This window comes from Lepus europaeus, chromosome 20 (genome assembly GCF_033115175.1).
Source record: "Lepus europaeus isolate LE1 chromosome 20, mLepTim1.pri, whole genome shotgun sequence".
Lineage (NCBI taxonomy): Eukaryota > Metazoa > Chordata > Mammalia > Lagomorpha > Leporidae > Lepus > Lepus europaeus.
Window position 1 is genome coordinate 59,351,941 of NC_084846.1, and position 26,479 is coordinate 59,378,419.

Consider the following 26,479-nt stretch of genomic DNA (forward strand, 5'->3'; position numbering starts at 1 on the left):
AGGTCAGGAGAGGAGGGAAGATCAAGGCGTTCTTAGCTAAGAGCGTCAGAGTTCACCCTTGGTGAAGCAGCAACCGTTGGAAGGGTTTGAACTGACAAGCAGCATGGCCAGACTTCGATTTTCAAAGAACTGCCTGCTCTGGGTTGAGAATAGGGGCAAGGGTGGAAGCAAGCACTTTATGTAGTTTGAGTATCCCTTGTTGGAAATGTTGGGACCAGAAGGGTTTCAGATTTTGGAGTGTGTGTGGGTTTTTTTTTTTTTTTTTTTTTTTTTTGGAATATTTTCATGGATTTTACTGGTTGAGCATCCTTAGTCTGAAAATCTAAATTCCAAAATGCCCGAAAAGCTGAATGCTTTTGAGCATCCTATCCACACTCAAAAAGTTTCTGACTTTGGAGCTCTTGAGTTTGGATTTTCAGATAAGGGACGCTGAAATAATACTTTGTGTAACTGTCCCCTCATACTATTGAACAGCCTTCCTAACTCCTGCTTTTGAACAGATAGACCCCTGTGTTCAAAATGTGAAGACTTCTCTAAAAGAATTGACTCATTGCGTAGTGTCAGCTTTAACACTACTAACTTCTCAGAAGCCTGAACTAATCCTGAATTTCTTCCTCTGTACAGTATTCAGAGGGGGCAAATGTTGTTGAAGAGGCTAAGACCCTGAGAGAGGCTTGCAGTAGTGTGGAAATGTTTGACCTGTGTGTTTGTGAAATGTCTGCATCACCTTCCTAACTGAAGACCTCCTGCCTGTAACCACCTAGGTGTGATCTTTTTTAGTGACATCTCCAGAATCAGTGAAGGAATTGGTGACAAGGTTGGAATGTTCTTTCAAGCAGTAGCCACGTTTTTTGCAGGATTCATAGTGGGGTTCATCAGAGGCTGGAAGCTCACCCTTGTGATAATGGCCATCAGCCCCATCCTGGGGCTCTCTGCAGCTGTTTGGGCAAAGGTGTGTGAGTGGTGGGCATTGTCATATGTGTTAACCCACGATGGTAGGGTTGATTTTTAATATCTGGGGTTCTGGTACTTGCAGTTGTGCAAATTTGTGCTAAATGTCAGTTGAAACCACATCCAGAAAAAGATTGTTACTATGGAGTTTTAATTAGATTAATTTCTAATGTGACTCAGAATTTCACAGTTCTGACTTAAGTTACAGTTTTTTTACACTGTTACATCATTTCTTTGAGTAAATCTTCTGACATAATAGTTTAAGTGTCCTATACTGACACGATTATGTCCTTGTTTAGGAAACACTTTTAAAATAAAACATTGCTCCAAGCTATTACATGCATATAAAAATTTCAAATGTCGTTTGGATTGTTTTATTTATTATTACTTGTCAGTTGTGACAGTTAAGGGGTATTCTGCCAGTTTTGCCTTGCAATGAAATACACATAATCTGCTCTACTTTAGTCAACATTTCAGAGTTGAGAAATTTTACTGGCATTGTTTTTTTCTCATTCTGGGGTTGATGATTTACTTCCTGAACTGCTTGCGTCTCTTTGGTTTGGATTCTTCTTTTACTGCTCTCCTGAAACATCTTGTTTAGCCTTCCTGTTACTCAGTTGGATGCCCATGAATAGGTCTGAGAGTGTTATTTTCTTGGTTTTTATAAATCATGACACAGTAAAGGGCAAGATGGTGAAGTCTTTCACAGCAGTAAGGTTTTGTTGTATTTTACCTTACAATTAACAGAGAAGAACGTAGGTATGAAACTTGACACTGTTCCCCAAAACCCCAGTCAGAGAACTATGTATGGATTTCCTCTTCCTGACTGCTCTGGGGAGCCTGTTACTGGGTGGACCAGATCCGACCCTTGTAGCAGGTGGAAGCAGCCCTTGTCCGGTTCCAGGCCATTTGCTGCATGATGTTGACGTTTTGATAAAGGGTGGGCTCTGGGAAGAAAAATGCAGGTTAAAGAACGGACCAGAGTGCTGTTTGACCTTCTCCCCACACGGACGTCACAGCTGTTTGTCTCCTTTGCAGATACTGTCGGCCTTCAGTGACAAAGAACTAGCTGCCTATGCAAAAGCAGGTGCCGTGGCAGAGGAGGCTCTGGGCGCCATCAGGACCGTGATAGCTTTCGGGGGCCAAAACAAAGAGCTGGAAAGGTCAGGAAGGTTCTTTGTGTACAGCTTTTGCGTCTCATAGCTCATTCTTTGGAGTCTCTGCTTAGTCCCATCCCTTCCCTTGTACTAACTACTCCATAGACTCTTAGCACCTTCCGGGGATTGATGGCTGGAGTGCGACGGCCGGCTTTCCCCCACTTAACTGTGTTCTGGGACCTCCTTGGCAGGCTGATGGGGCTAGGAGCTCCCTTCTTGGAGGACTGTTTTTAAATGCATAAGACAAAACCTGCGGGGTTATCAGGAAAACCAATGATGTAGAGCTACGATTCTCAAAATATTTTTATTTTACTGCCGTTTTATCTCCCGTAATGACCCTGAAGAGGGATGTAGAAGACAAACCTGAGCAGATTGGGCCTCCCGGTCACAGGCTGGGATTCTCCATAGGATGGGGCTTCCTGCCCTGGCCCTGGCTTTCAGCTGTCACAGTCAAGTCAGGCTACCACACTTGCTGGCTCTGCTGTGTGGCCCTGGGCTTGAGAGCCTGAACAGTTGCCTTAAAGACAAGCAAACGTGCTCCTGAGTACGACTGACATACACAAGTTGTCTCAGTGTGACCGTCACAGAGAGTTTGTGTACCTCTAACTTGAATATAAATGATTTAATATTTTCTTTAGTTTATTTCCCCAAAATAGTTGACGTATGATTCCAGGTGAACTATTTTCTTATACCATTCTGTGGGACCTCTGATACCCACGACTCCTTGAAATAAAAATTCTCCCAGAATCTCCAGTGTTAAAAGTAGTTTCCTGAATCCCCTCTGTTTCATTTTCTCCTCTTCGCTTCCTTAATCCTTTCTCAAAACCGCGTGTCTGGTTTTCTAACCTCTTCGTTTTTTCCCTCTCTTGCGCTGCTTCCTGTGTACAGTAATCCCCACAGGGCCCACTAACCCTCAGTTGGACCCCAGGATGTCAGTGTTATCAGTGCCGCTCTGTTAGCTGCGGTGAGGGAGCCACCCAGGAGAAGGTAATTACGGCATGTCCACTGCTGTCACCGGAGCCATGGGTCACGGCGGGGCAGACAGAAATCTTGCATGCACCAGGAGGCACCCGTACTGGGCGTGGTGTGCTGGCTGTCTCCCCAGGGTCACAGCCCTGCTGACGGAACGTTGCACCCAGGAGCAGGAAAGTTCTCTTAAGAGTTGGGTGCTTTAAGTAATTGGAAAGACTTTTTGGTCACAACATACATTTTTCTAAAAACTAGTAAATTCTCGCATCTCATTTGGCTGAACTAAAACAGTGGGGTTTTGTTGTTAAAAAGAGAAGCACCCTCATTTGTGGTATTTTTCTCCAGAGCTTCATTATATACCCAATGGAGTATTTTCCCCCTGGTTTCAGGAAGCCAAAATGAAACTTTCCACACTCTATGGAACTAGAATGGAGAAGCAGGTTACTTTAATTTGATGTAAAACACTATAATTTTACAGAGCCATTCTAGACATTTGTACCTTTATATCAAATCTTAGATGCCAGTGGTATGAATTTGAATTACTATTAAAAATAAGATAGCCATAAAATGAGCAAAATTCAGGAAGATATGAAATCTCAACACAATTATAAATAGTAATAATCAGAATTGGGATTTTCATGTTTTCCACCCTGGAAGTAACCTATCAGCTTCGTAGTTATCTTACAGAATGAATGCTATTAACTTCATGTTGGAGATCATGAAAACAATCTAGAAAACTTGAGTAAGAACCCATATTCCATACACTGACCACTTTATCACTTTGTACCTAGCTTGACAGTTGAAGGTCAGCCTAATTAATATATATATGTTATGAAAATATTTAATATTGTAAAATGTATACTAAGGATAAAATATATATTGTATATATTATATATGTATATATCTCAGAATATATATGTGTATATATATATTTCAAATAGAGAAGCCCAGATTTATTACAAGAGCAAGAAACATCTCTTTCCCTTGCCCAGTGGGGCAATAGAGGGAGGATTCTCTTTGCTTTAGAGAAGAGAAATGGACCTCATTGAGAATCTGCTTAAGAGCCTGGAGTAGTGTTTACATCTTGGTGGGTTTAGGTTCTCTCTTCCACTTTAACCCTGACTTGTGATGCTGGCTAGGAAGGTGACAAAAAAGTTCGTTCATGTCCCAGAGGTGAGACAGTTCTGAAACAGCCACAGGGATATTGGTGGGCTTGGTGGGGATGAGGGGAAATGGGTCCAGGCCAAGAAGCAAGGCTCAGATCTGTTCTTGTCCTGGTTGATCCTGAATTGGGTCAGTTCCTGGGAAGCTGGGTCTCCCCAGGATGTCATCTTGATGACTCTGTTCCTTCAACCTCCAGCTGTATGGGCGGTGACTGTGGCTCAGATTGGGGATTGTCACTCACTATGACATAACCCCCCTCTTTTTCTGGTAGGTATCAGAAACATTTGGAAAATGCCAAAAAGATTGGAATTAAGAAAGCCATTTCAGCAAACATTTCCATGGGCATTGCCTTCCTGTTGATCTATGCCTCGTACGCACTAGCCTTCTGGTATGGATCTACTCTAGTTATATCCAAAGAATACACCATTGGAAATGCAATGACAGTGAGTATCTTTCCTACTGTTTATGAAGAATCTGAAAATAGGATGTCTTCATCTACCTTCTGGTTTTTTTATATCCCTCCTTTTCAAAGCTCAAGCCTTGGTTACAGGTTTTTGTCTTTTGGCCAAGCTTTGCTGTCCTGCGGGCAGAGTTGGCTTTCTAGAATATAGAAGTCACAGTCATGAGTTGGATCAGGAGAATAGCATGCGGCTAGGCCATTTGAGAAACAACGTATAAAAGGGGATAAAAATGGAATAGATTTGAGAATATGAAAATAGGGAATGGAAGCAAACGACTTCAAAAACATCAGCTGGGGCTGTCACTGTGAGAAAGATCCTCCATCCACTGGTTCACTTCCCAGATGGCCACAATGGCTGGAGTTGCACTGATCCGAAGCCAGGAGCCTCCTCCGGGTCTTCCACATGGGTGCAGGGGCCCAAGCATCTGGGCCATCCTCCACTGCTTTCCCTGGCCACAGCAGTGAGCTGGATCAGAAGTGGAGCCTTTGGGACTCAAACTGAGGCCCATACGGGATGCTGGCACTGCAGGCAACGGCTCTACCTGCTACACCAGAGCGTGGGCCCCTAAAGATTTATTTTATTTATCTGGAAATTACAATGAGAGGTAGAGCCAGAAAGAGAGAGGGGTCTTCCATATGCTGGTTCACTCCGTAAATGGATGCAAAGGCCAGGGCTGAGCTGATCAGGAGCCAGGAGCTGCTTCTGGGTCTCCCACATGGGTGTAGGGACCCAAGGACTTGGACCATCTTCTACTGCTTTCCCAGGTCATATCAGAGAGCTGGATCAGAAGTGGATTAGCCGGGACTGGAACTGGCAGCCATAGGGGATTCCGGTGCTTAAGGCCAGGGCTTTCACCTGCTGTGTCACAGTGCCGGCCCAGTAGAAACCTTTTAAAACCTGCATTGTCCTGTCTTCCTGCGTGGAGGATCCTCGACATGATTTTGCTCTTTGATGATATAATTTTCATATTTAGGAAAATCAGTGTTTTCAAGGTGCTTGACATAGTAGTGTCTTCAGACTTCATTGAGGGCTTGAAGCGGACTTGGCCAGCTGAGCTTTCTGGTTTTTCTCATTTCCATCTCCTCTCTGGCTGTCTGGAAGTTTGCTGTCTTTCTGTACTTCCTCCTTTACTGAAATGGTGTGAGGAAGGGAGGTTGAGTACTGGTGTAGCCGTTAGCCTTTTGGGATGAGTTTGCCCTCTTGGTTCCTCATTGATAGGATGTGGGCAATGACGCCTAACCCATAGGCCCAGAGTGGTGTCCACAGAGAAGGGAGCCCAAGCAGAGCCCTGTGCATGGAGACTGGGGACTTGGTTGTGTTGACTTTATAACTTCTACTTCGGTGGAGATATTTTTCTTTCTTACTGATTGTTATCTCTGTTATGAATAATGGGTAGATATTTGATATGTGGATTTTAAGTACAAAAGTGTAACTATCTACAAATTTACCACACAGAAGGCAGTGTTTGTCGTCTTGTGTATTTTTCCCACTTATGTTACGCTTTTGAGCTGTAACATGTTATGTGTGTGAACATGTAAAGCACAGCTATTCCAAGGACTGTTCTGTAGAGCCCGTTGAATGCTGTGTGAATTCACTTTGAGCATTCTGTACAATTCCATGCGTGGTTAGAGTAAGTCACATGCGAATGATTAACACTGATGGCAAGTGTTTCTATCTGGTGACATCAGCTTCAGAGTCAACCAAATACTCTCCAAAGTTTTCTGACTTTATATGTTCAGGAGAAGGACAGCAGATGGTTGGCAAATGAGACAAAAACCTTATTTTTGAGTTTGGAAAAACTCATTCAGGCAATGAAATGTTATATTAACTTTTGTAAAATTTGGTTTACTAAATTTTTTAAAAGGATAAGCATTTGTGTAGTGTATTTTACACAAATCATATTTTAGATAACAATGAATGCCAGAAAATAACCCACAACTTGTTCTCATGTTGTTTTGCTCAGGTCTTTTTTTCGATCCTAATTGGAGCTTTTAGTGTTGGTCAGGCTGCCCCGTGTATCGATGCTTTTGCCAATGCGAGAGGAGCAGCATATGCGATCTTCAATGTTATTGACAGCGTGAGTCACTTCTGGTTTACATGCTGGAAAGGTCTTTGAGACTTGGGTAGTTAAACCTGGCTTTAGATGACAGTTTTGAGTCAACTATATTCAATAAAATATATTGAATATTATATATTACATATAATATATAGTCAATAAAATATATTGAATACCATGAAATTTAATTGTGAAATAAATGACCTCTTGGTAATGAGTGAAACAAAATACATCTTCTTAATTTTCTGGAAGTTTATCTTTAGATAATATAATAACATTGATCTGATCGCACTTTTTAGATTGACAACTGGTCTGTATTTTTTATTATTCTGGTATATTATTTTTATTATTATTCAGAGAAAAGATGTTTCTTTTCCTAGGTTTTCTCTTTCATGTTGCAGCTAAGCTGAGAATATTATGGTTCCTATATAGCATGGGTGGGAGGTCCATTACACTATTGGTGGAACCCAATTGGCAGTGTGTTTGCTGTAGTTTGTCCCCTCCCAAAGTTATCCCTGTATGTTTGATGTGATAAATTGAACTGGCTACAGGGAAAAAGAAAATAGTTTAGACATACTAAAGCATTTTACAGTGACTATGCTGATGAAATGAAAGATAACTGAATAATTTTCAATTTAATGTTCCTGTTTCATTGACCAAGTCATGAAAAAATTGTTCAGCTTCCCAGTATGTTGAAAGTTCACATTATTTCTAAATAATTTGCTGTAACTAGTCATTTAGTCAGTCTTCTCCAGGCAATCTCTTATATCTGTTGTTTAGGATATTCAGTAAATGCTGAACTACTTGGCTGTATCAATTAGAGTATATTTCTATAATTATTGCAGTTGTATAAATATGTGTACTTGACTGTTTGGAAAGCTTATGAGGTTATACAAAGGCTTACAATGAAATATTCTATGAAATTAAATGAATATTCCCTATGTACTTTCCAGGAAAAGACTGTTTTCTGAAAAGTAATGTTTTCTTAATGCACACATGCACATACAGTCTTGGGTTCAGTCTTCTGTGAGGGAGATTGTGCTATTCCAAATCCTGTTTTTGGAATTTGATGAATCATATTCCTTAAAAATGTGATTGTTTATCCTATGATGAAATAGTCATTGAATTTTGTTTTATTTAGAATCCTAAAATTGACAGTTTTTCAGAGAGAGGACACAAACCAGACAGCATCAAAGGGAATTTGGAGTTCAATGATGTTCATTTTTCTTATCCATCTCGAGCTAATGTCAAGGTACTGTGATATTTATAGGAATTCCTAATTCTGGTTGATCGATTAATCACCTTATAGAATAAAGTTGCTATTATTTTGATATTTATGTGCTTTTTCCAGTGGGGATTATGTTCTCTTACTTGATTTTAAAAATTTCAATTTGAGTAGATTTGCTCTCCCTTTTTATAGGAGTGCTTTTCTCCTTCCTTGCAGATCTTGAAGGGCCTCAACCTGAAGGTGCAGAGCGGGCAGACGGTGGCCCTGGTGGGGAGCAGCGGCTGTGGGAAGAGCACGACCGTCCAGCTGATGCAGAGGCTCTACGACCCCACAGAGGGTACGGTAAGTGGGGAGAACGCAGGCCTCCACAGTGAGAAGTGGGTTCAGATTGGTTTTTTGAAATAGGTTTCTCATATGAATCCAGTTTTGGCAAAGGGGCTACAGAATTGCCACGCCTCCGGGTGATGCCTGTTCCCCTGGGCTGGTTTCACAAATATGCCAGTAAAATCCCCAGGAGGTAGCCACTGTTCTGTTACAACCAAAGTTTTCATCACTCACTAAACTCCTGGAAAACAGTCATCCAGACCACCAAGGGGACTGCTTCCCATGAGTTACTGGGTTTGGTCAAACATCGTGTGTAGCAATGGCTGACATCCTGATAATCAGGGTCATCAGATATCTTAGAACAGCAATTATATGCATCAAAGACAAAGTGGGATGGTCTCAGGAAACTTCTGGAGACCTGGGGAACAGTCCTGATAGCTTCAGGTATATTTTGTGTTTTGGCTTTTTAAAAATTTCCTTGTAAATTTGGACTTTCAGAAAATGGCAGGCAGGGAACACACATTTACCTTCACTTGAATTTGCTGTTGGTTTACATTTTGACCCCTTGCTTTATTACCCTGTTTCTTAACGACCTACACACCTTGACCCCAGCATTATTTTCTGAGAACGCCACTTACTACACCACAAAACAGTGATCAAAATCAGTACATTTGACATTAATGCAGCACTAGTCCATCAGTCTGTATTCAGAATTTCTTCAGTTGTCCTGACTTCAGTGTACTGAGTTATCCTGATGTGAAAATGTATTGTAACCCAACAGTTGGGAAAAGAGATTATAAAGAAAAGAAAGCCAAAAACATAAAAAAAAAAAAGGTATTGGGATATAACAAATTATTCCAAAAGCGTGAACGAATACAAAGTTTTCTAGGATATATTAAATGATTTGTTTAGCTAGTTTGATAAAATAAAAATAAGTAACCTTGGGAAAATCTGATGTTACTTTTGTTACCCTCCTTTCAGGGGACTCCAAAGTTGGGTCCTTTGTTCACTATCGAGAAGTCAGTTACAAAACCTAAGCTGATCATCAATAGCACAGACCAAAAACTGGAGAAGCTGCAACTTTGCAGAAGGTTTCCAGAGAGTAGGGCTTCACTTATTAACATATGCAAATGAAAGCAGATAGAAACTGTCACTTCACACTTACTACAGATGGATAATATAATTAAAACAATTAAAATGATTAAATCTGGTACTAGAAAGTGGCAATGAACCAGATAACTTACATATACCTAACAGCATTTTAAATTGCTAAAAGAATTTTTTAAAAGATTTATTTATTTGTTTGGAAGTCAGAGCCACGGGGAGAGAGGGAGAGAGAGAGAACTTCAATCCATTGGTTGAGTCCCCAAATGACTGCAACAGCAGGAGGCTGTGCCAGGCCAAAGCCAGGAGCATGGAACTTGATCCAAGTCTCCCATGTGGGTGTCAGTGGCCCAAGCACTTGGGCCCACTTCATTGCTTTTACAGGTTTATTAGCTGGGAGCTGGACTGGAAATGGAGCAGCTGGGACTTGAACCAGCTCATATGGGATGCCGGCATCATAGGTAGCAGCTTAACACACTGCACCATGACACTGGCCCCAAATTACTAAAATGTTTTTAAAGAGTTGTGTATTCAATCTTTATTCAACAAGCAATAAATGGCCAGCAAACACCAGTCATTTTACAGGTAAGCAATTGGTATCAAAGGAGATAAAATAAATTACGTACTTCAGTTTGGTAATTCTCTACTTTTATAATGACTTAATGATTCAAGCCAAATATCTAAGATATGGGAAATGCCTAATTATATATTAAATATCAAAACACTGTAATGCCATCAAAATGGTAGACTAGGTAGACAAGTATAGCCTTTTATTCAAATTTAATACTGGTAATTAAAAATAATGGCCTGTTAAAAACAGGTACTTCAAAAATTTCATGGAAAATGGAGTTAAAGAATATTTATTTTGGTGCAAAAATGTTTAAAACCCAGGTATTTGAGGGCTCTTCAAAAAGTTGCAAGGTGTTCAAAAAGTTCATGGAAAATTCACATTATGAGAAAGCTGCATGGATTTCAAAATTTTTTGCACTAAAATAAATTTATCTTAATTCCATTTTCCATGCACTTTTTGAAGTATCCTTGTATCACTCAAAATAGCTTATAGAGAAAAAACTATCCATGAAAAAATTTTGCCTAGGAAAATAAACATTTGAGAAGAGAACACAAACTTTTTTTTTTATTCTTGCATGTTGCTGTTTATTTCTGATTGTTATTCCTAACTGCTGAAATACTAGCTAAGACCCTTTTTTTTATGACAAATTAGATATCAGGTGGTTTAAAGTGTTTAATGGGAAATATTTCTTTCAGATTAACATCGACGGGCAGGATATTAGGACCTTAAACGTGAGGTATCTGAGGGAAATTATTGGAGTGGTGAGTCAGGAGCCAGTGCTATTTTCTACCACAATTGCTGAAAATATTCGTTACGGCCGTGGGAATGTCACCATGGATGAGATCAAGCAAGCTGTCAAAGAAGCCAATGCCTATGAATTCATCATGAAATTGCCACAGGTAAAGGCTCTGTTAATGTGCTTGTCTTCAAAAATAGAATTCACCCTCCTGGGGCTGAATTAATTCTTCAGAGTTCTGAAGTACGAGGTCATCCAAGGTTGCCAAGCAAGTCCCTGTAAGCGTTCAGCCAGGGGTGTAGGGAGTAGTAGCCTGCTATTTGAATAATATAGAACTTTACACAGAGTATGTGTCAGTAGTTCTTTATAACTTAGTGTCCGTTTCTTTACAATTTCTAATCAGTAGTCAAAATGAAGATGCCTTGTCTTCACTCATTTCTACATGCTCCCTAGTCTTGTTTTCATAAACTACTTCACGTGCTCTTTCGTGTTTTGTGTTGTAGAAATTCGACACGCTGGTTGGAGAGAGAGGGGCCCAGCTGAGCGGTGGGCAGAAACAGAGGATCGCCATTGCCCGTGCCCTGGTTCGCAACCCCAAGATCCTCCTGCTGGACGAGGCCACCTCAGCCTTGGACACAGAAAGTGAAGCAGAGGTTCAGGCGGCTCTGGATAAGGTGTGTGCCCTCTACACCTGAGGGGCTGGCAGCTGGACACTTGATTGGAAATGCTTGCCAGTGCTTCGAGAGTTGGGATTGAGAATCAGAAACACAAGGGCGCATGAAGCTCTCTCGTCCATCTCTTCGGATTTCTTCTTCCTCTCAGGCTGGGTTGTCTGCAGAGATGGGTAGATGGCTTGCTTTGACCATGGTGCAGTGAGCCTGGATCCAGGCCTGTGCAGCAGCCAGTTAGGGTTTTTTTTCTTGCATGTGAACAGTTGCTTTGGTCAAAAGTGGTTGTGTTGAAATATACAAAGAAAGCTCTGGATATGTAGATACTGGTTCAACTGAAAAGCAGTTTGGGAAACTTTTTTTTTTTTTTTTTTTCCACGAAAGTGAATGCTCTTTGGGGAATAGGGCTCAACTTGTGTGTTTGTTTAAGCATACAAACAATTCATTTTTTTTCCTCATTTGAGAAATAGGTGGGGAGACTGCAAGCGAGTGAGTGAGCTAGCTCTGCCATCTGCTAGTTCATTCCCCAAATGCTTACAGCAGTAGGGCAGGGGCCAGAGCCGGGAGCTGGAAGCAAGGCAGGTCTTCCAAATGGATGACAGGGACCCAGCTGCTTGAGCCATTGTCTCTGCCCTTCAGGGTCGGCATTAGCAGGAAGCAGGAGTCAGGAGTCAGAGTTGGGAAGCAAACCCAGGCCCTCCAAGTGTTGGACATGGGCACACTAACTTCTAGGCTAAAAGCTCATTCAACAACACACTTGAAGGACACTGAGCTCATGTGCCTGCCCCAGATATTTCTAAATTTCTCACTAGCATCTCTACTAAGTGGAAGCTTCATAAGGCGAACCTACCTTAGTATACTTTTAGACTTAATACTAACCCTAACCCTGGTGCAGCTACGAGCTACAGTGTGCTGCCTCCCAGGGTGCAAATTAGCTAGAAGCTGGACTTGGATGTGGAGCTAGGACACAAACCCAGCACTCCATTGAGGGATATGGCATCCCAACTGGCCAGACACATGCCCCTCATTTTAGACCTTTTAGAGTAAAATCAGGTAGGATAAGAGAGATGTTTACCAAACAAGTAAGTCGATGAAAAGTCTCATGGTTCTCTTTGGTCAAGGTCTCCCCTCTTTTGGCTTTTACCTTTCCTCAGAGGTCTTTCCTTTTCTGGAAGACTTGGCCGTGTTGCCACTGAGTAACTCAGCAGGCGTTGTGCCTGTAGAAATACAGGGCCCTTTTCATTTTGAATTTTTTCAGTGTCGTTAGCGCAAGCTGAGCGACTCCCTTGAAGACTGAGTTTGTTTCTGGGGCCTAAGAGCTACACCCTTAGTGTTCTTCAGGCCAGGCCTCTCTACTTGGGGCTCCAGTGGAAGCTACCTTCTCTCTCTAGCCAGTGTTGTAGCTGGGCCTGCCTGCGAGGCTCTGCCAGGAATCTCTCAGGGATTTTAGCTAAAAATCTTAGTCCAGCTGAGGTCCCCCAGTTCTGTGGTGACAGTAATTTAAGGAGGCCACACTCACAGCTCTATGAGACCTTCTGCCCCCATGTTAGGGGAAGGTGGGCATCCTCATTGGCATCCCAGCCAGTGAGCTGGCATTTATTTCCCCAGCAGTAGCTGGGCCAGACACTCCTCACCCCAGGTGAGGTTTGGGGACCTTTCCTGTGCTCTGTGCCACCATCCCTGAGGAGAGCCAGGTGTGGGATGGGGGCTGTTGAGGGCTTTGCTAGCCCTGGGTTTTCAGTTCTCTGTGGGGAATGGTTGGGGTTATTCACCCAGTTGTTCCCAGGATGAACCTGGGCTCTCTAATTGGACCTGGCAGCTGGTGGGAGGAGCCTGACAGCCTGTGTGGGCTAAGAAAGGTGTGGCTACCTCAGTACCACCTCCCCATTCGGCCATCTTGTTGTCCTTTGAGGCTGGGAGTTGCAAGAGGGTCAGGAGAATTCCTGGACCTCGATTCTGTCTTGGCTGCGTCACTTGGGGGAGGGAGGCCTTCGTTGTTCGTTATGTGGGGGTCCTAGGTGCTGGGCTGCACCCCTACAAGCAGGTGGTGGCTTCCACAGTCTTAATCTTGAATGTCTTTTGGGAGGTGTCTCTTGGCCCTGTGTCCAGGCCCTGTAGCAGCACAGTCATCCTTGGAAGAGGCACTTTATGTTCTGGACATAGTCTTTCCCCTCAGAACCGACCCAGCACTGTTCAAAACTGGCTGCTTCCCGGCTGCACTCTGCCTACCAAGATGCCATCGGGGCCTTGCCCTCTGCTGTACCCCGGGCCTCCCTGTCTCAGGAGTGGTGGCTGCATGTCTCTCAGCCCTCTGAGGCCCAGGTCGCCGCTGTGCCTGCCTTTGCTCAGCTTGCCCAGGGCTCCAGGCAGGATGGGGGCTGCCTCTCCTGCAGGTGGGACTTCAGAGGTTTTATCCAAGCTGGATGGGGAAGAGGACGGTGGTCTGGGCCGTGAGGACTGTGGCATAGACATGGTTCTGAGGGACTTGGCAGCAAGTGGATGTGTGTGGACTGTGTGTTTCTAGAATCTTCCTGTGAGCTGTACGTGGCTTCTAGAACCTTCCTATGACTTCTAAGGTGCTTCTAGAACATTCCTGTGACCTGTACATGGCCTACAGCATCTTCTTGTGACTCAGTGTCTGGATCCTTGTGACTGTAAACTGCTTATAGAACCTTCCTGTGGCTTGTAAGTGGTTTCTACAGTCTGGGCACAGAGCTCCAAGGCTGTTTCTGTCAGGGACCAGTGTTTGAGAAGGTTCAGAGAGTGTGCTGGAGGCAGCTGGGTTTTGAGAGTTGTGTGTTTGTACATTTTCTTTGATCATTGTATCTTATTTCATTCCATCTTATTTCATTCCTTTTATTTTTCCAGTTTCACTCTTGCATTTTTTTTTTCTTGGCAAACACATCCTTTTATTCTTGGCATGTAAAATTCTGGTTTCTCAGGGGTTTGTCAGAAGCATGGGGCACCACACCTAAACTCAAGTAAAACAAACAAAAAATTAAAACTTAAAAAAAGGTTTAAACTATTCTCTATCTTTGGCTGGGTCCAGCCTGTCACACCTGGATGTGGCAGTGTGGCTTGTAAGTTTCAGGTTTGGACTTTTATACTTTTTAAAATTTCTTTCCATTTTATTTCAGAGGCGAGAATCTTCTGTCTGCTGCTTGACTCCCCAGATGCCCTCAGGGGCTGGGCCAAGGGGAAACCAGGAGCCAGAAACTACCCAGGTCTCCATGTGGGTGACAGGAACCCAAGTCCTTGAGCCATCTGTCACCCCTACCTCCCAGGGTGCACATTAGCAGGAAGCTAGAATTGGAGTGGGAGCCAGGACTCACACTCAGGCAGTCTAACGTGGGATACAGCTATCCCAAGAGTGTCAGAACTGCTACGCCAAATGCCTTCCCCACAATTTCAGGTTTTGTAGCACACCAGGTATTAAAGGGGAAAAGGGAAAAAACAAAAAAAAATAGTATGAGTTTGAAAATCAATAACCCTGGAAGTCTATATGTATGGTATCATCCTTATGCAGCTTATATTTAACTTTCTGACGTATTTAAGGTGATTGTGTCCTTGTTGGGCTAATAAGGCATTAAAACACTTCTGAGTGCTGATGTCTGGGGTCGCCTCTACCATTGCACGCGTTCTTCAGATAACACCCATTTCCCCAAGGTTACACAATGCAGCTCACCTGTGCTAGAAGCCGCTGGTAGAAAGTTCCTGACTCTCCTTCCAGTTTCCACTCAGAATGTCCTCACCTCCTTTCCAGCCGTAGCCGACAGCCATTGCCTACAGCAGTGTCACACATTTTAGGTTTTTGTTAAAATGGCAGCACAGTCTGATGACTGATTTGCATTTCAGTTGTTCTAAGATGAAAGTGATTCAAAACGCAATGTGTATTTCTCATAAACCTGTGGGTTGTCAGGGTAGTCCACCTATTGGTTTTGCTTGGCTTCTCTTCAGCTTATGGGCAGCCTGTCTGAAAAGTTGAAGGTGGCTTCCTACTGTGGCTGGAGTTGCTTATGGCTGCTTTCTCTTTTCTAGAAAGAGTAAACCCACTAAGAGGCAAAATTAATAATGGTTCATACTTGTATCTCTGTAACACTTAGTGCCTTGCACATAGTAAAGGCTAAATAAATACTCACTGAATTGAATACGATGTCTTACTCATTGAGAAAATAGGAGTGCATGTATGTTTTAAAAATTTAAGGGACTGACTCTGTGGCATAGTGGGTAAAGCTACCACCTGCAGTGCTGACATGCCATATGGGTGCCATTTCAAGTCCAGGCTTCTCTACTTCTGATCCAGCTCCCTGCTAATGTGCCTGGGAAAGCAGTAGAAGACGGCCCAAGTCCTTGGGCCCCTCTACCCATGTGGGAGACCCAGAGGAAGCTCCTAGCTTCAGATCAGCACAGCTCCAGCCATTGCAGCCATTTGGGGAGTGAACCAAAGGATGGAAGATCTCTCTCTCTCTCTCTCTCTGCCTCTCTGTAACTCTCCCTTTCAAATAAATAAATAAATAAATCTTTTAAAAAATGTTAATTACTGCATTAGCTTTTGATGAATAGATAGCAGCTGCTTGTCTCAAAATGAGTCGTGAGTAAGTTGTTTCATGTAAGATCTTACAGAAGAATCAGTAGTAGATTTGGTATTTTGATCTTTTTTTAAAAAGATTTTTTAAAAATTTGAGAGGTAGAGTTACAGACAGTGAGAGGGAGAGACAGAGAGAAAGGTCTTCCATCCGCTGGTTCACTCCCCAAATGGCTGCAATGACTAGAGCTGCGCCAATCCGGAGCCAGGAGCTTCTTCCAGGTCTCCCATGTGAGTGCAAGGGCCCAAGGACTTGGGCCATCTTCTACTGGTTTCCTAGGCCATAGCAGAGAGCTGGATGGGAAGAGGATCAGCCAGGACTAGAACTGGCACCCATATGGGATGCTGGCGCCACAGGCGGAGGATTAACCTGCGCCACAGTGCCGGCCCTGGTATTTTGATCTTTTTAGAGAAAGCCATTAATTTCAAAGATTGATACCAACATACACATATGTTCACAGTGTTACCATTCTACAGGGATAAGAAAAGAAGCAAGGGGTAGGTATTGTTTCTCAGTGGGTTAAGCCGCTTGGGATACCTGCATCCATATGGGTGCCAGGACTCACTACTCCGCTTCTGATCTAGCTTCCTGCTAACGCATTTGAGAAGGCAGTGGATAATGGCTTAAGTAGTTAGGATTCTGCCACTCAAGTAGGAGAACTAGATGGAGTTCTCACTCCTGACTGCTGCTTGGTCCAGACCAGGCTGTTATGGGCATCTGGGGAGTGATAGACGTTTTTGTTCCTCTTTCTGTCTTTCACTTTCAAAAAAAAAGTTTTAACAAACTACAGGATAGCTTCCATGGTTATTTACACAAAGACACAGAAGGTTTCATTTTTCTGCTGTCTCACCAAAGTTCTAGAAAGGCTAATGGGTTCATACTCCCTTTGTGTAAGTCTGCCTTTCATCCTTGGGTATGGAAAACACACAGAAGATTCTTAACAGTTGTTGTCCTTGAGTCTAGGATATTTGTTGGCCAATATCTTGTCATCATTGCGGTATCCGAGAGCGCTGAAAAAAAAAATAGCTCTTTGTATCCAGGCTCTGTTTTGGCTAACTTTACTTGGTCATGGATGGCAGTTGCTAATTTTTAAGTTCAAAAGCATATTTTATTTCTCTGAATACCAGTCATTCACTCACGAGTCTGATTTCTGTTGTTGTTTTTTAAGATTTATTAATTTGAAAGTCACAGAGAGATAGTGAGAAATAGAGGGTGAGAGGTCTTCTATCCACTGACTACTTCACTGCCCAAGTGGCTGCAATGGCCATAGCTAAGGCAAGAGAAGCCAGGAGCTTCGTCCAGGTCTCCTATGTGGGTGGCAGGCACCCGAGCACTTGGGCCATCTGCTGCTACTTTTCCCAGACCATTAGGAGGGAGCTGGATTGAAAAAGGAGCAGCCAGGACACAAACCTGTGCCCACAGGGAGGTGACATTGCAGGTGGCAGCTTTACCTACTGTGCCACAGTGCTGGCCCCAACAAGTCTGGTTTCAGTCCTTCTGCTTTGATCTGTTGTCATAGCATCAACCTATATTAGAATGGTAGCAGTCACTGTTAGCAACTAATTAGTGTCATGAATATAATTGACCAAATTATTTCCTATAGGCCTTATCATATGTGGACTAAGCTGTGCATTTTCCATATTAATAAATACTTCTGATTATTTCTTTTGGGCTAATATATTAGATTTTTAAAAGCAAATAATAATCTTAAGTGTTGTCCAAGAAAAAAATGTTCTACTCTTTCTTTTGTTAGGATTTTACTTATTGATTTACTTAAATATTATTTATATATCTGGATTTATTTTAGTGTAAGGGGTGAAGTGGAAATAACACTTTTATTTAGTGGTTTCACATTGTCTTAGTATAATTTATTATATAATCTGTCTTTTCCTTACTGATCAACAATACTGTATCATGGACTAAATTCTGAAATGTTTTATTGTCTGTAGGTTCTCTTTTTCTCATTGAGCAAATTGCCCCTTCATATACTACCTTATTAATTGTATTAATTGTTGCAGGTTTTATGTTTTGCTCGCTGAGATATTGCTCTGCCATTAATTTCTTTCTCAGATAATTGAGATATAAATCACATACCATAAGATTCATCCTTTAAAATGCACAATTTAATAATTTTCAGTGTAGTCACAAGATTGTTCTACCATCTCTAATTTCAGAATATTTTCACCACCCTATAAGGAAGCAGTCACCCCTCATTCCACCCTCACTCCAATCCTTGGAAACCTCTAATTTGCTCTGTCTCTATAGATGTGCTTATTGTAGACATTTCCTGTAAATGGGAGCATGGAATGTGTGGTCCTTTGTGACCGTGTTTTCAGGCTCATGCGTGTGGTAAGATGCTTCACACCCATTGATTTTTATGGCCCAGCAGTGTTCCACTGTATGGTTACGCCACATTGTGGTTTTTCTACTCATCAATTGATGAACATTTGGATTGTTTTCTCTTTGACCTATTATGAATCTAGCCTTTCATTTTTAATGAGGATTTAACTACTAAAGTGAATAACCATCCCATGACTTGATTTGATTGCCTCAGAGTAGAACTATTAAAACATTGGCCTAATAGGGTAAATGAGTATCAGAAATAGTACCTTCTATCAATGACATAGTACTCAAAATTTGATCGGCATTATTCAGAGTTAAATGCTCATTCATAAATCCATCCATCCACCATGAGACCACCAGATTCCTCAGAGGGGAGATTTGCAGCTTTGGAATCCATGAAAATCACCAGTGGCGCTGCCTTTTTTTTTTTTTTTTTTTTTAGAGTTATTTATTGGAAAGAGTTACGCAGAAAGAGAAGGATAGGCAGAGAGATAGAGAGGTCTTCCACCTGCTGGTTCACTCTCGAGTTGGCCGCAGTGGCTGGAGCTGTGCCGATCTGAAGCCAGGAGCTTCCTCCGTCTCCCACAGGGATGCAGGGGCCCAAGGACTTGGGCCATCTTCCACTGCTTTCCCAGGCCATAGCAGAGAACTGGATTGGAAGTGGAGCAGCCGGCACACGAACTGGTGCCCATATGGAATGCCGCCCTAGAAGTGCTTCTTAAAGAGCAAAGTTTCCAGCCCCACTCCACTCCAGAGATGCTGATTCAGGGAGGTTTGAGCCGTAGTTTGAAAGCTGCTCATCTGGAGGTGTGTTTTCACCCTGACTGCCTGCATGCAGTCCATCAGAACGGCAGCCAGGGGGAGGCTCTTCCAGAGGAGCCCCATTTAGGCTCCGGAGAAGGCTGTCACTTGGCAGTGACTTCCCTGAAATGTTTCTGCCAGCCTGTAACATACCATGTGGCTCAGAGCTCCTCAGACACGTGTGTGAACACTCTACAAAGGTTAAACCTTTGCTTGTTTTTCTTGAATAAACGCTGACATTGCTGTCATGTGAGCTTTTGGCCTAATAAGACTAGTGGATGTCAGAAAGAATAGTGCCTGCTGATGACATAATAATAATAATGAAACCTTGGTTTTCTTAGCATTGACCATATACTTCCAGAATATTCTGTCCTCACACCAAAAGGCCTTGGTTCTGTCTGGTCCAGAACTCAAGTTTGCCTTTCATCCTTCACAAAGAGTGACGCCTTTGCTCCAGACCCAGAGATAGCTGGAGTGTAAACAGCCGCACACCACCTGCATGCAAGTGCTTCCTGTGTGTGTGAAGTGGTAGTGTGTCAGTTCTGCAACCCTGACACCCCTTGGTTGTGTCCCTCCCCGCTCTAGGCCAGGGAAGGCCGCACCACCATTGTGATAGCGCACCGGCTGTCTACCGTCCGAAACGCCGATGTCATTGCCGGGTTGGAAGATGGCGTTGTCGTGGAACAAGGAAGCCACAGCGAGCTGATGAAGAAGGAAGGAGTGTACTTCAAACTCGTCACCATGCAGGTATCTGCTTCTGTCTTCTCCTGATACAGCATTCTTTAAATGATGAAAATAAAGGCCGCCAGGGCCAGGCTGAGAAACAAAGACATCTCAGGAAGATGCCTGAGAGTCGAAATTGGAGACTTTAATTCAGAATCCGTGGAAGAGGGAAGGGGGCAGAAAATCAGGTGCCAAAGACGGCATGAATGCATTCCTTAGGACAGAGCTGCTTCTTTTTTTTTTTTTTTCCTTTCTTTTTTTTTCTTTGACAGAAGGACAGAGCTTCTTAATTGCCTGTGGAATATGTTCAAAGTAACAGGTCCTTCCACCCTGAGGTTGGGGATGATGCTAGGATGGCTAGTGGTAGCAGAGGGCCCGTGTGCCTTAAATTTTCTCTCGTAATGATCCTAATCATGTTGTATCTGAGCAAGTGCAAACAAAGGAGCACCACATATTGAACAACTTGATGGTCCTTTATTGCTGGCAGTGGAGAGTGGGTTCATGCCCTAAAGAACTCTTGACCCCGAAACCCAAGGCAACAGGGCTTATAAAGGCAAAAACCACAAAAAACAAGAGGAAGAATACATGGTTGCTAGGACCAGGGGGAGTACAGGGTTACTAGGGTCAAGCTGACCTAAAGCCTATATGAAACTATTATTAATTATAATCTTAACAATACCAATTAATATCTTGACATGAATCCAGGTATTGGCCTAAATCATATGTGAGATGTAGACAAATTACAATTTTATCATTAACCCGGGTGCAGCCTTTCTGTCTTTCAGCTTGAGTGATCATGCTGGGGGTTTCTATGCTTTGCCAAGTTGTGTTGCAGTGGACTGCTGTTGTCTGAGCGTTTTAGGTCCTAGTTTCAGACCAGAGACTCACGGGGTGGGGGATGGGGGTGCTTTCTCAAGATGGAGTCTCAAGTGCTCCAAAATGGAGTCCCTGCTGTCAAGGTGTTACTTCAATAAGAACAAAGGCAAGATTCGTGGCCCTAGGAAGTGAGTAGCTGGGTTGTCTTAAAAATCATTCATTCTAGTTCCTAAACCATGTTACATTGATAATAATTAATCTTATTAATACATAAGATATTTTACTGTTTCTTATAGAATAATCTAAAAATACTATATTTTCTTAATATATATATATTTTCTGAACAGGATTCTTAAAGATTTGTAAAAGCATATTTGCTTTGATATAATTATGTGCATACTTATTTTTGTTCTTAACATTTCAGATACACATCATTAAAATATTCACAGCTTTGCAGTCTCTTTTACTAGTGTGTGACATCAGTCATTTCTCTGAAGTTGGCTACTTGGTTTATTTCCAGTATTTCTCCTACACTGCCACTGTGGCTGGTGTGGTCAAAAGAGTTTAAGTCAAAAATGATCTTGTGTTCTGACAAGGAGTCTAGCTCCTGTGAGCCTCAGTGTCCACCTTGCATTATTAAGCCCACCAGGAGAGTTAGGAGCAGACACTGGGATGCACTAAAAAAAGTCACTGAAATATGTGACACAGTCCATGTTGTTGTTGTAGGTTGATTATATTTTTAAGTTACATTTTATTATGATATCAGTCCAGTGCCACAATGGCAATATTTAGGATACATAATTAGAATACTGGCAATATTTAGAATCCATCATATAAATTGATATGTATCAGTAAAGTGGTTATTTTTTTTAAAAAGGACTTGATGCAAAATAAATGCATGACAGACAGTAGTTACTAATATGTGCAAACTCCCCGAAGTCAGAATGCCAGATGAAGGAAGTTGTGTGACTCAGGCTTGTCTTTGCCGGAGCATTCTCCAGTAGGAGGGGTCATCATGCTGTCTGTGCCAGCTGTTTCCCCTGGCCTAGTCACTCTTGGGGGTCTTTATCATCTCATCAGCTCAAATATCTAGAGAGCTACTTTAAATCCCTTTCAGTTTCCCATCATGAGAGGTTACCAAGGCTCTGTGCTTTTGCCTGTGTTGCCATGTTGGATCCCCACGTGAGGTTCCTGCTTTCTCCCTTGGCGGTCCTGTTGCTGTGTCCCATGTGAGCAAGCAGATGTGGGCAGCACTGACCTTTCAAACTCATTCCCTGAGCCTTATTTCCTAGGAAAAATTTTATGTTTGAAGATGGAATAGTGGTCTGATGTGATAGAAAGGCCTATAACCAACCAGGCAATAACTTTGGGAAGGTTTCTAAGCAGATTGGGGTTTGTTGTCCTCCCTTGTTCACGTGATCTCTGATGTTTCTACCAGCTGTGGCATTCATGAAGCTTGGGCTTTGGGTTAGTTTTAAAATATTTATTTTTAAAGATATATTTATGGCCGGCGCTGTGGCTCAACAGGGTAATCCTCTGCCTTGCGGCGCCAGCACACCAGGTTCTAGTCCCTGTTGGGGCGCCGGATTCTATCCCGGTTGCCCCTCTTCCAGGCCAGCTCTCTGCTATGACCTGGGAAGGCAGTGGAGGATGGCCCAAGTCCTTGGGCCCTGCACCTGCATGGGAGACCAAGAGAAGCACCTGGCTCCTGGCTTCGGATCAGCGCGATGCGCTGGCCGCAGTGCGCCGGCTGCGGTGGCCATTGGAGGGTGAACCAACGGCAAAGGAAGACCTTTCTCTCTGTCTCTCTCTCTCTCACTGTCCACTCTGCCTGTCAAAAAAAAATATTTATTTGAAAGGCAGAGTTAGAGAGAGTGAGAGAGAGGGGTCATCTACCCCCTGGTTCACTCCCCATATGGCCACAATGGCTGGAGCTCTGCCGATCCGAAGCCAGAAACCAGGAGCTTACTCCAGGCTTCCCGTGCAGGTGCAGGGGCCCAAGGACTTGGGCCATCTTCTACTGCTTTCCCAGGCCATAGCAGAGAGCTGGATCAGAAGTGGAGTACCCAGGACTCAAACCAGCACCCACATGGGATGCCGGCTATGCAGGCAGCAGCCTTACCTGCTATGCCACAGCGCTGGCCCCTAAAAATACATATATTTATATGTTTTCATATATATATGTGTGTGTGTGTGTGTGTGTGTGTGTGAGTGAGAGAGAGAGACAAACAGAAAGACAGAGATTGATTTCCCATCTGCTAGTTACCCCCCAGATAGCTGCGGCTGGGCTGGGCTGAAGCCAGGAGCCCAGAACTTAATCCAGGTCTCCCATGAGAGTGGCAGGGATCCAAGTATGTATGCCATCACCTGCTACCTCCCAGGGTGCACCTTTTCAGGAAGCTAGAATTGGAAATAAAGCCATGACTTGAATTCACGCACTCGATACGTGTTGCTGATGTCTCAAGTGTCATCTTACCCACTGTACCAAAAGCCTACCCCTCTAGTCTAGGTTTTAATTCTATCTTAGTTTGGTTTCTTAAAAATACTTACCAGAGTTTTTCTGTTACATGAGCTCTTGGCTTTTAATTGTTTCTTTAATGTATTTTAATTTTTCTGTTTATTAAATGTAATTATTTTATTTTTAAAAATCTAAGCATCTTTCTTTTAAAGTCAGAGTTACACATACAGAGAAGGAGAGGCAAAGAGCGAGCGAGTGAGGTCTTTCATCTGCTGGTTCACTCCCCAATTGATCGTAACTGCTGGAGCCATGCCGATCCGAAGCCAGGAGCCAGGAGCTTCTTACAGGTCTCCCACATGGGTGCAGGGCCCCAAGGACTTGGGCCATTCTCTACTGCTTTCCCAGGCCATTGCAGAGAGCTGGGTCAGAAGTGGAATAGCCGGGGCATGAACCAATGCCCATATGGGATGCCGGTCCTGCAGGTAGTGGCTTTACCTGCTACACTGCATTGCCGGCCCTGGTTGTCTTAGTTTTGTTTTGTTTTTTAAGATTTTATTTATTTATTTGAGAGGTAGAGTTACAGACAGTGAGAGGGAGAGACAGAGAGACCGTTATTCCTTCTGCTGGTTCACTCCCCAGATGGCTGCAACAGCCAGAGCTGCGTCAATCCAAAGCCAGGAGCCAGGAGCTTCTTCTAGGTCTCCCATGTGGGTGCAGGGGCCCAAGGAGTTGGGCCATCTTCTTCTGCTTTCGCAGTCCGTAGCAGAGAGCTGGATCGGAAGAGGGGCAGCCGAGACTAGAACCGACGCCCATATGGGATGCCGCTACCACAAGCAGAGGATTAATCTACTGCGCCACGGCGCCGGCCCCGGTTGTTTTACTTTTTGCAATTAAACTTTTGATCCAGCTGGAATATACGTAGGTGTAGAAATAAGGGCTATTGGCTTCAAATATATCCTTTTCATTCCTGGTTTTGAGCTCACGAGCTGTTCAGCTAAAGCCTCTTTTACCAACTAAATGAGTGCCTTGAGTCAGGTACAGAAAAATATGAGAGAAACAGGTCATGTTCCTTTGGCAATAGAAGGGAGTTAAAATCTGAACTGCTTATTGGAAGAACTGTCCATTGAGATGAATCTCCTGATAGCACGGAGGTGAGAAAAGGAGGAAAAGTGAAGAGGAGGCCTCATGAGCGGTGGCCCAGTTTGACTTCTCTAAGTCAGATTTTGAGGGCTCCAGGCTTCAGCAGCTGGGTGGTCTTTGAGCTGCTCTTGGGATCTGTTAGCAGAGTGGGCATAGATGGAAGTCAGACTGGAGGTCAGCAGTTACGCTGTCTTTAGCCTAGGTTGGTTTTGGTTATGAATTGCGATCAGGTAGTTTCAGAATCTGCAAGTAAGGCAGTCCGCTAAGCAGAACGAGTCCTAGCAGCGTTGTTCAAGGCAACACGTAGACTCACGGACGGCGCTCGCGTTCGGCCAAGCACTGAAAGCACAACCAGAGAGCTAAGAGCAGGCGGTAAACAGACATCACTTCAGAGTCTGTGCGTGCAGTGAGACACCAGCCACAACGCTGGATCTGGGGCAGAAGCTGACGGGGAGACCAGGAACAAGACCGTACTGCAGCGACTGAGGTCCTGGATCAGCCCTTGAGGTTTATCTAAATGTGTGGACGAGAACAAGCAGGCAGGGAACAGGGACAGACCTAATGCCCAGGGCAGCGTGGCTTGCTGTTCCCTCATCAGCTTTGAACCAGGAGTTTTTGAAACGCCACTCCTACCCTGTTTACAGAGGAAATGGACCCCACAGCAGCAGTGAGGCTGGGCCTCCGTCTCGGGACCCCACTGGTGAGGCCTGAGTCGGCGCAGGACTGCCCGGAAAGAGGATGAGTGAGCTGATGGAGGAGGAGAGCTGTTTCTTCTGGTAGTGAGCAGGCCCTCCCTCCTTCTCCCTTGTCGGTGGCTTTAATTGAGCCCTTGGCAGTGTTTTGTTCTTTCTTCTTCCCTCCTTTCCCTCTCATGTGGTCACAACTTGTTTTCTGGATTTTTCCACCTCAGAGAAACGTCTACATTACTGCTGGATTAGGCAGAGCTTATCTTTAAACGTTTAGAGAGTACTTTTTATATTTCAATTTTCTTGTCCAAATTAAATTTAACCTTCTTGTCATTTTTTAACCTTTTTGCTTCTGTGTATTGATGAACATTTTTATCATTTTCCCACTGATTTTGGTTGAAAAGCTGCTAGAGATTATAAACATCTTGACCCACGTAGTATTCACAATTGCGTTATGGTTCTGAACTTGGGAGGTTACATCTGTCTGGACCCTGCCCTACAACACACACATGTGTTTTCGTGTTCTGCTTTTATTTCAGACATCAGGGAACCAGATTCAGTCAGAAGAATATGAAGTTGAACTAAATGGTGAAGAGGCTACCACTGCTATGGCCCCAAATGGCTGGAAATCTGGAATAGTTAGGAATTCTACCCATAAAAGCATTAGAAATTCACGAATGCATCAGAATGGCCATGATACAGAAGACAGTGAACTTGTAAGTTGTTTTCCACTTGAATTAAGTCTTGAGGGCATTTGGCCTAAGGTGCTCACATTCCACCTCCGAGTATCTGGGTTCAATTCCTGGTTCTAACTCTAGCTTCTGCTAATGCAGACCCTCAGAGGCAGCAGTAATGACTAAAGTATTTGGGTCCCTGCCACCCACACAGCAGACCTGGATTGAGTTCCTGGCTCCTGGCTGTGGCCTCAGCCTAGCCCTGGCCATCAGGAAGTGAACCAATGTTGAGAGGTATCTCTCTCTCTGCCTGCCTTTCAAATAAATAAAATTTTAAACAATTAATTATTTATTGTTTTGCTCTTGAAATTCTTAGTATTGCAAATGTTTTCAGACACAGATTATTCCCACTATGAGACACACTGTTTTTTAAAAAAGGAATTTGAAATGCATGTGATAGTGAATTAAAATCAATTCTAATTTAAAATGGACTTACAGTGGGAAAAGCATGGATCCAAAAGGGTAATCTATGCATTGGGATGCTTAATATTGACATTAAAGATTCCATTCATCTTTGAGGTCCAGAGGTAATAGGGCTAATGCAAAATTCAAAGGCTTGATATTTGCATTTGCTGTTACATAGAATCACGTTTGACTAACTATAAAGAAAACCTAGAATAACATCAATCTTAGCAAATTTAAGAGTTTGTATTTCTCTCTCACATAAGAAAAAAATTGTAGATAAAAAACCAAGGGCTCCAGAGTCCCTATGGATTCAGGCTCCTCTGATCGTTGTCTTCATTATCCTGGGTGTGGAGTCTGCCTCAGGTGAACCTAAGATGACCCCTGAAGGTTAAGCTGTC

The 26,479-nt window shown here is 43.3% G+C and overlaps 1 protein-coding gene across 3 annotated transcripts in view; it reads left to right on the top strand.

Moving 5' to 3' along the window:
- Positions 1 to 26,479, top strand: part of ABCB4 (ATP binding cassette subfamily B member 4) — a 72,500-nt gene that overhangs the window by 14,298 nt on the left and 31,723 nt on the right. For 2 of the 3 annotated variants that reach the window (XR_009864619.1, XM_062179163.1), the window contains exons 7-16: positions 781 to 952; positions 1,990 to 2,114; positions 4,513 to 4,684; positions 6,666 to 6,779; positions 7,900 to 8,010; positions 8,203 to 8,328; positions 10,681 to 10,884; positions 11,225 to 11,395; positions 19,705 to 19,866; positions 25,482 to 25,658. Coding sequence is in view for 2 of the 3 variants with exons in the window: in XM_062179163.1 (XP_062035147.1) it covers positions 781 to 952; positions 1,990 to 2,114; positions 4,513 to 4,684; positions 6,666 to 6,779; positions 7,900 to 8,010; positions 8,203 to 8,328; positions 10,681 to 10,884; positions 11,225 to 11,395; positions 19,705 to 19,866; positions 25,482 to 25,658 (1,534 nt within the window). In the remaining variant the exon portion in view is untranslated. The remainder of the gene's footprint in view (positions 1 to 780; positions 953 to 1,989; positions 2,115 to 4,512; positions 4,685 to 6,665; positions 6,780 to 7,899; positions 8,011 to 8,202; positions 8,329 to 10,680; positions 10,885 to 11,224; positions 11,396 to 19,704; positions 19,867 to 25,481; positions 25,659 to 26,479) is intronic. The other variant, XM_062179164.1, reaches the window with a different exon arrangement.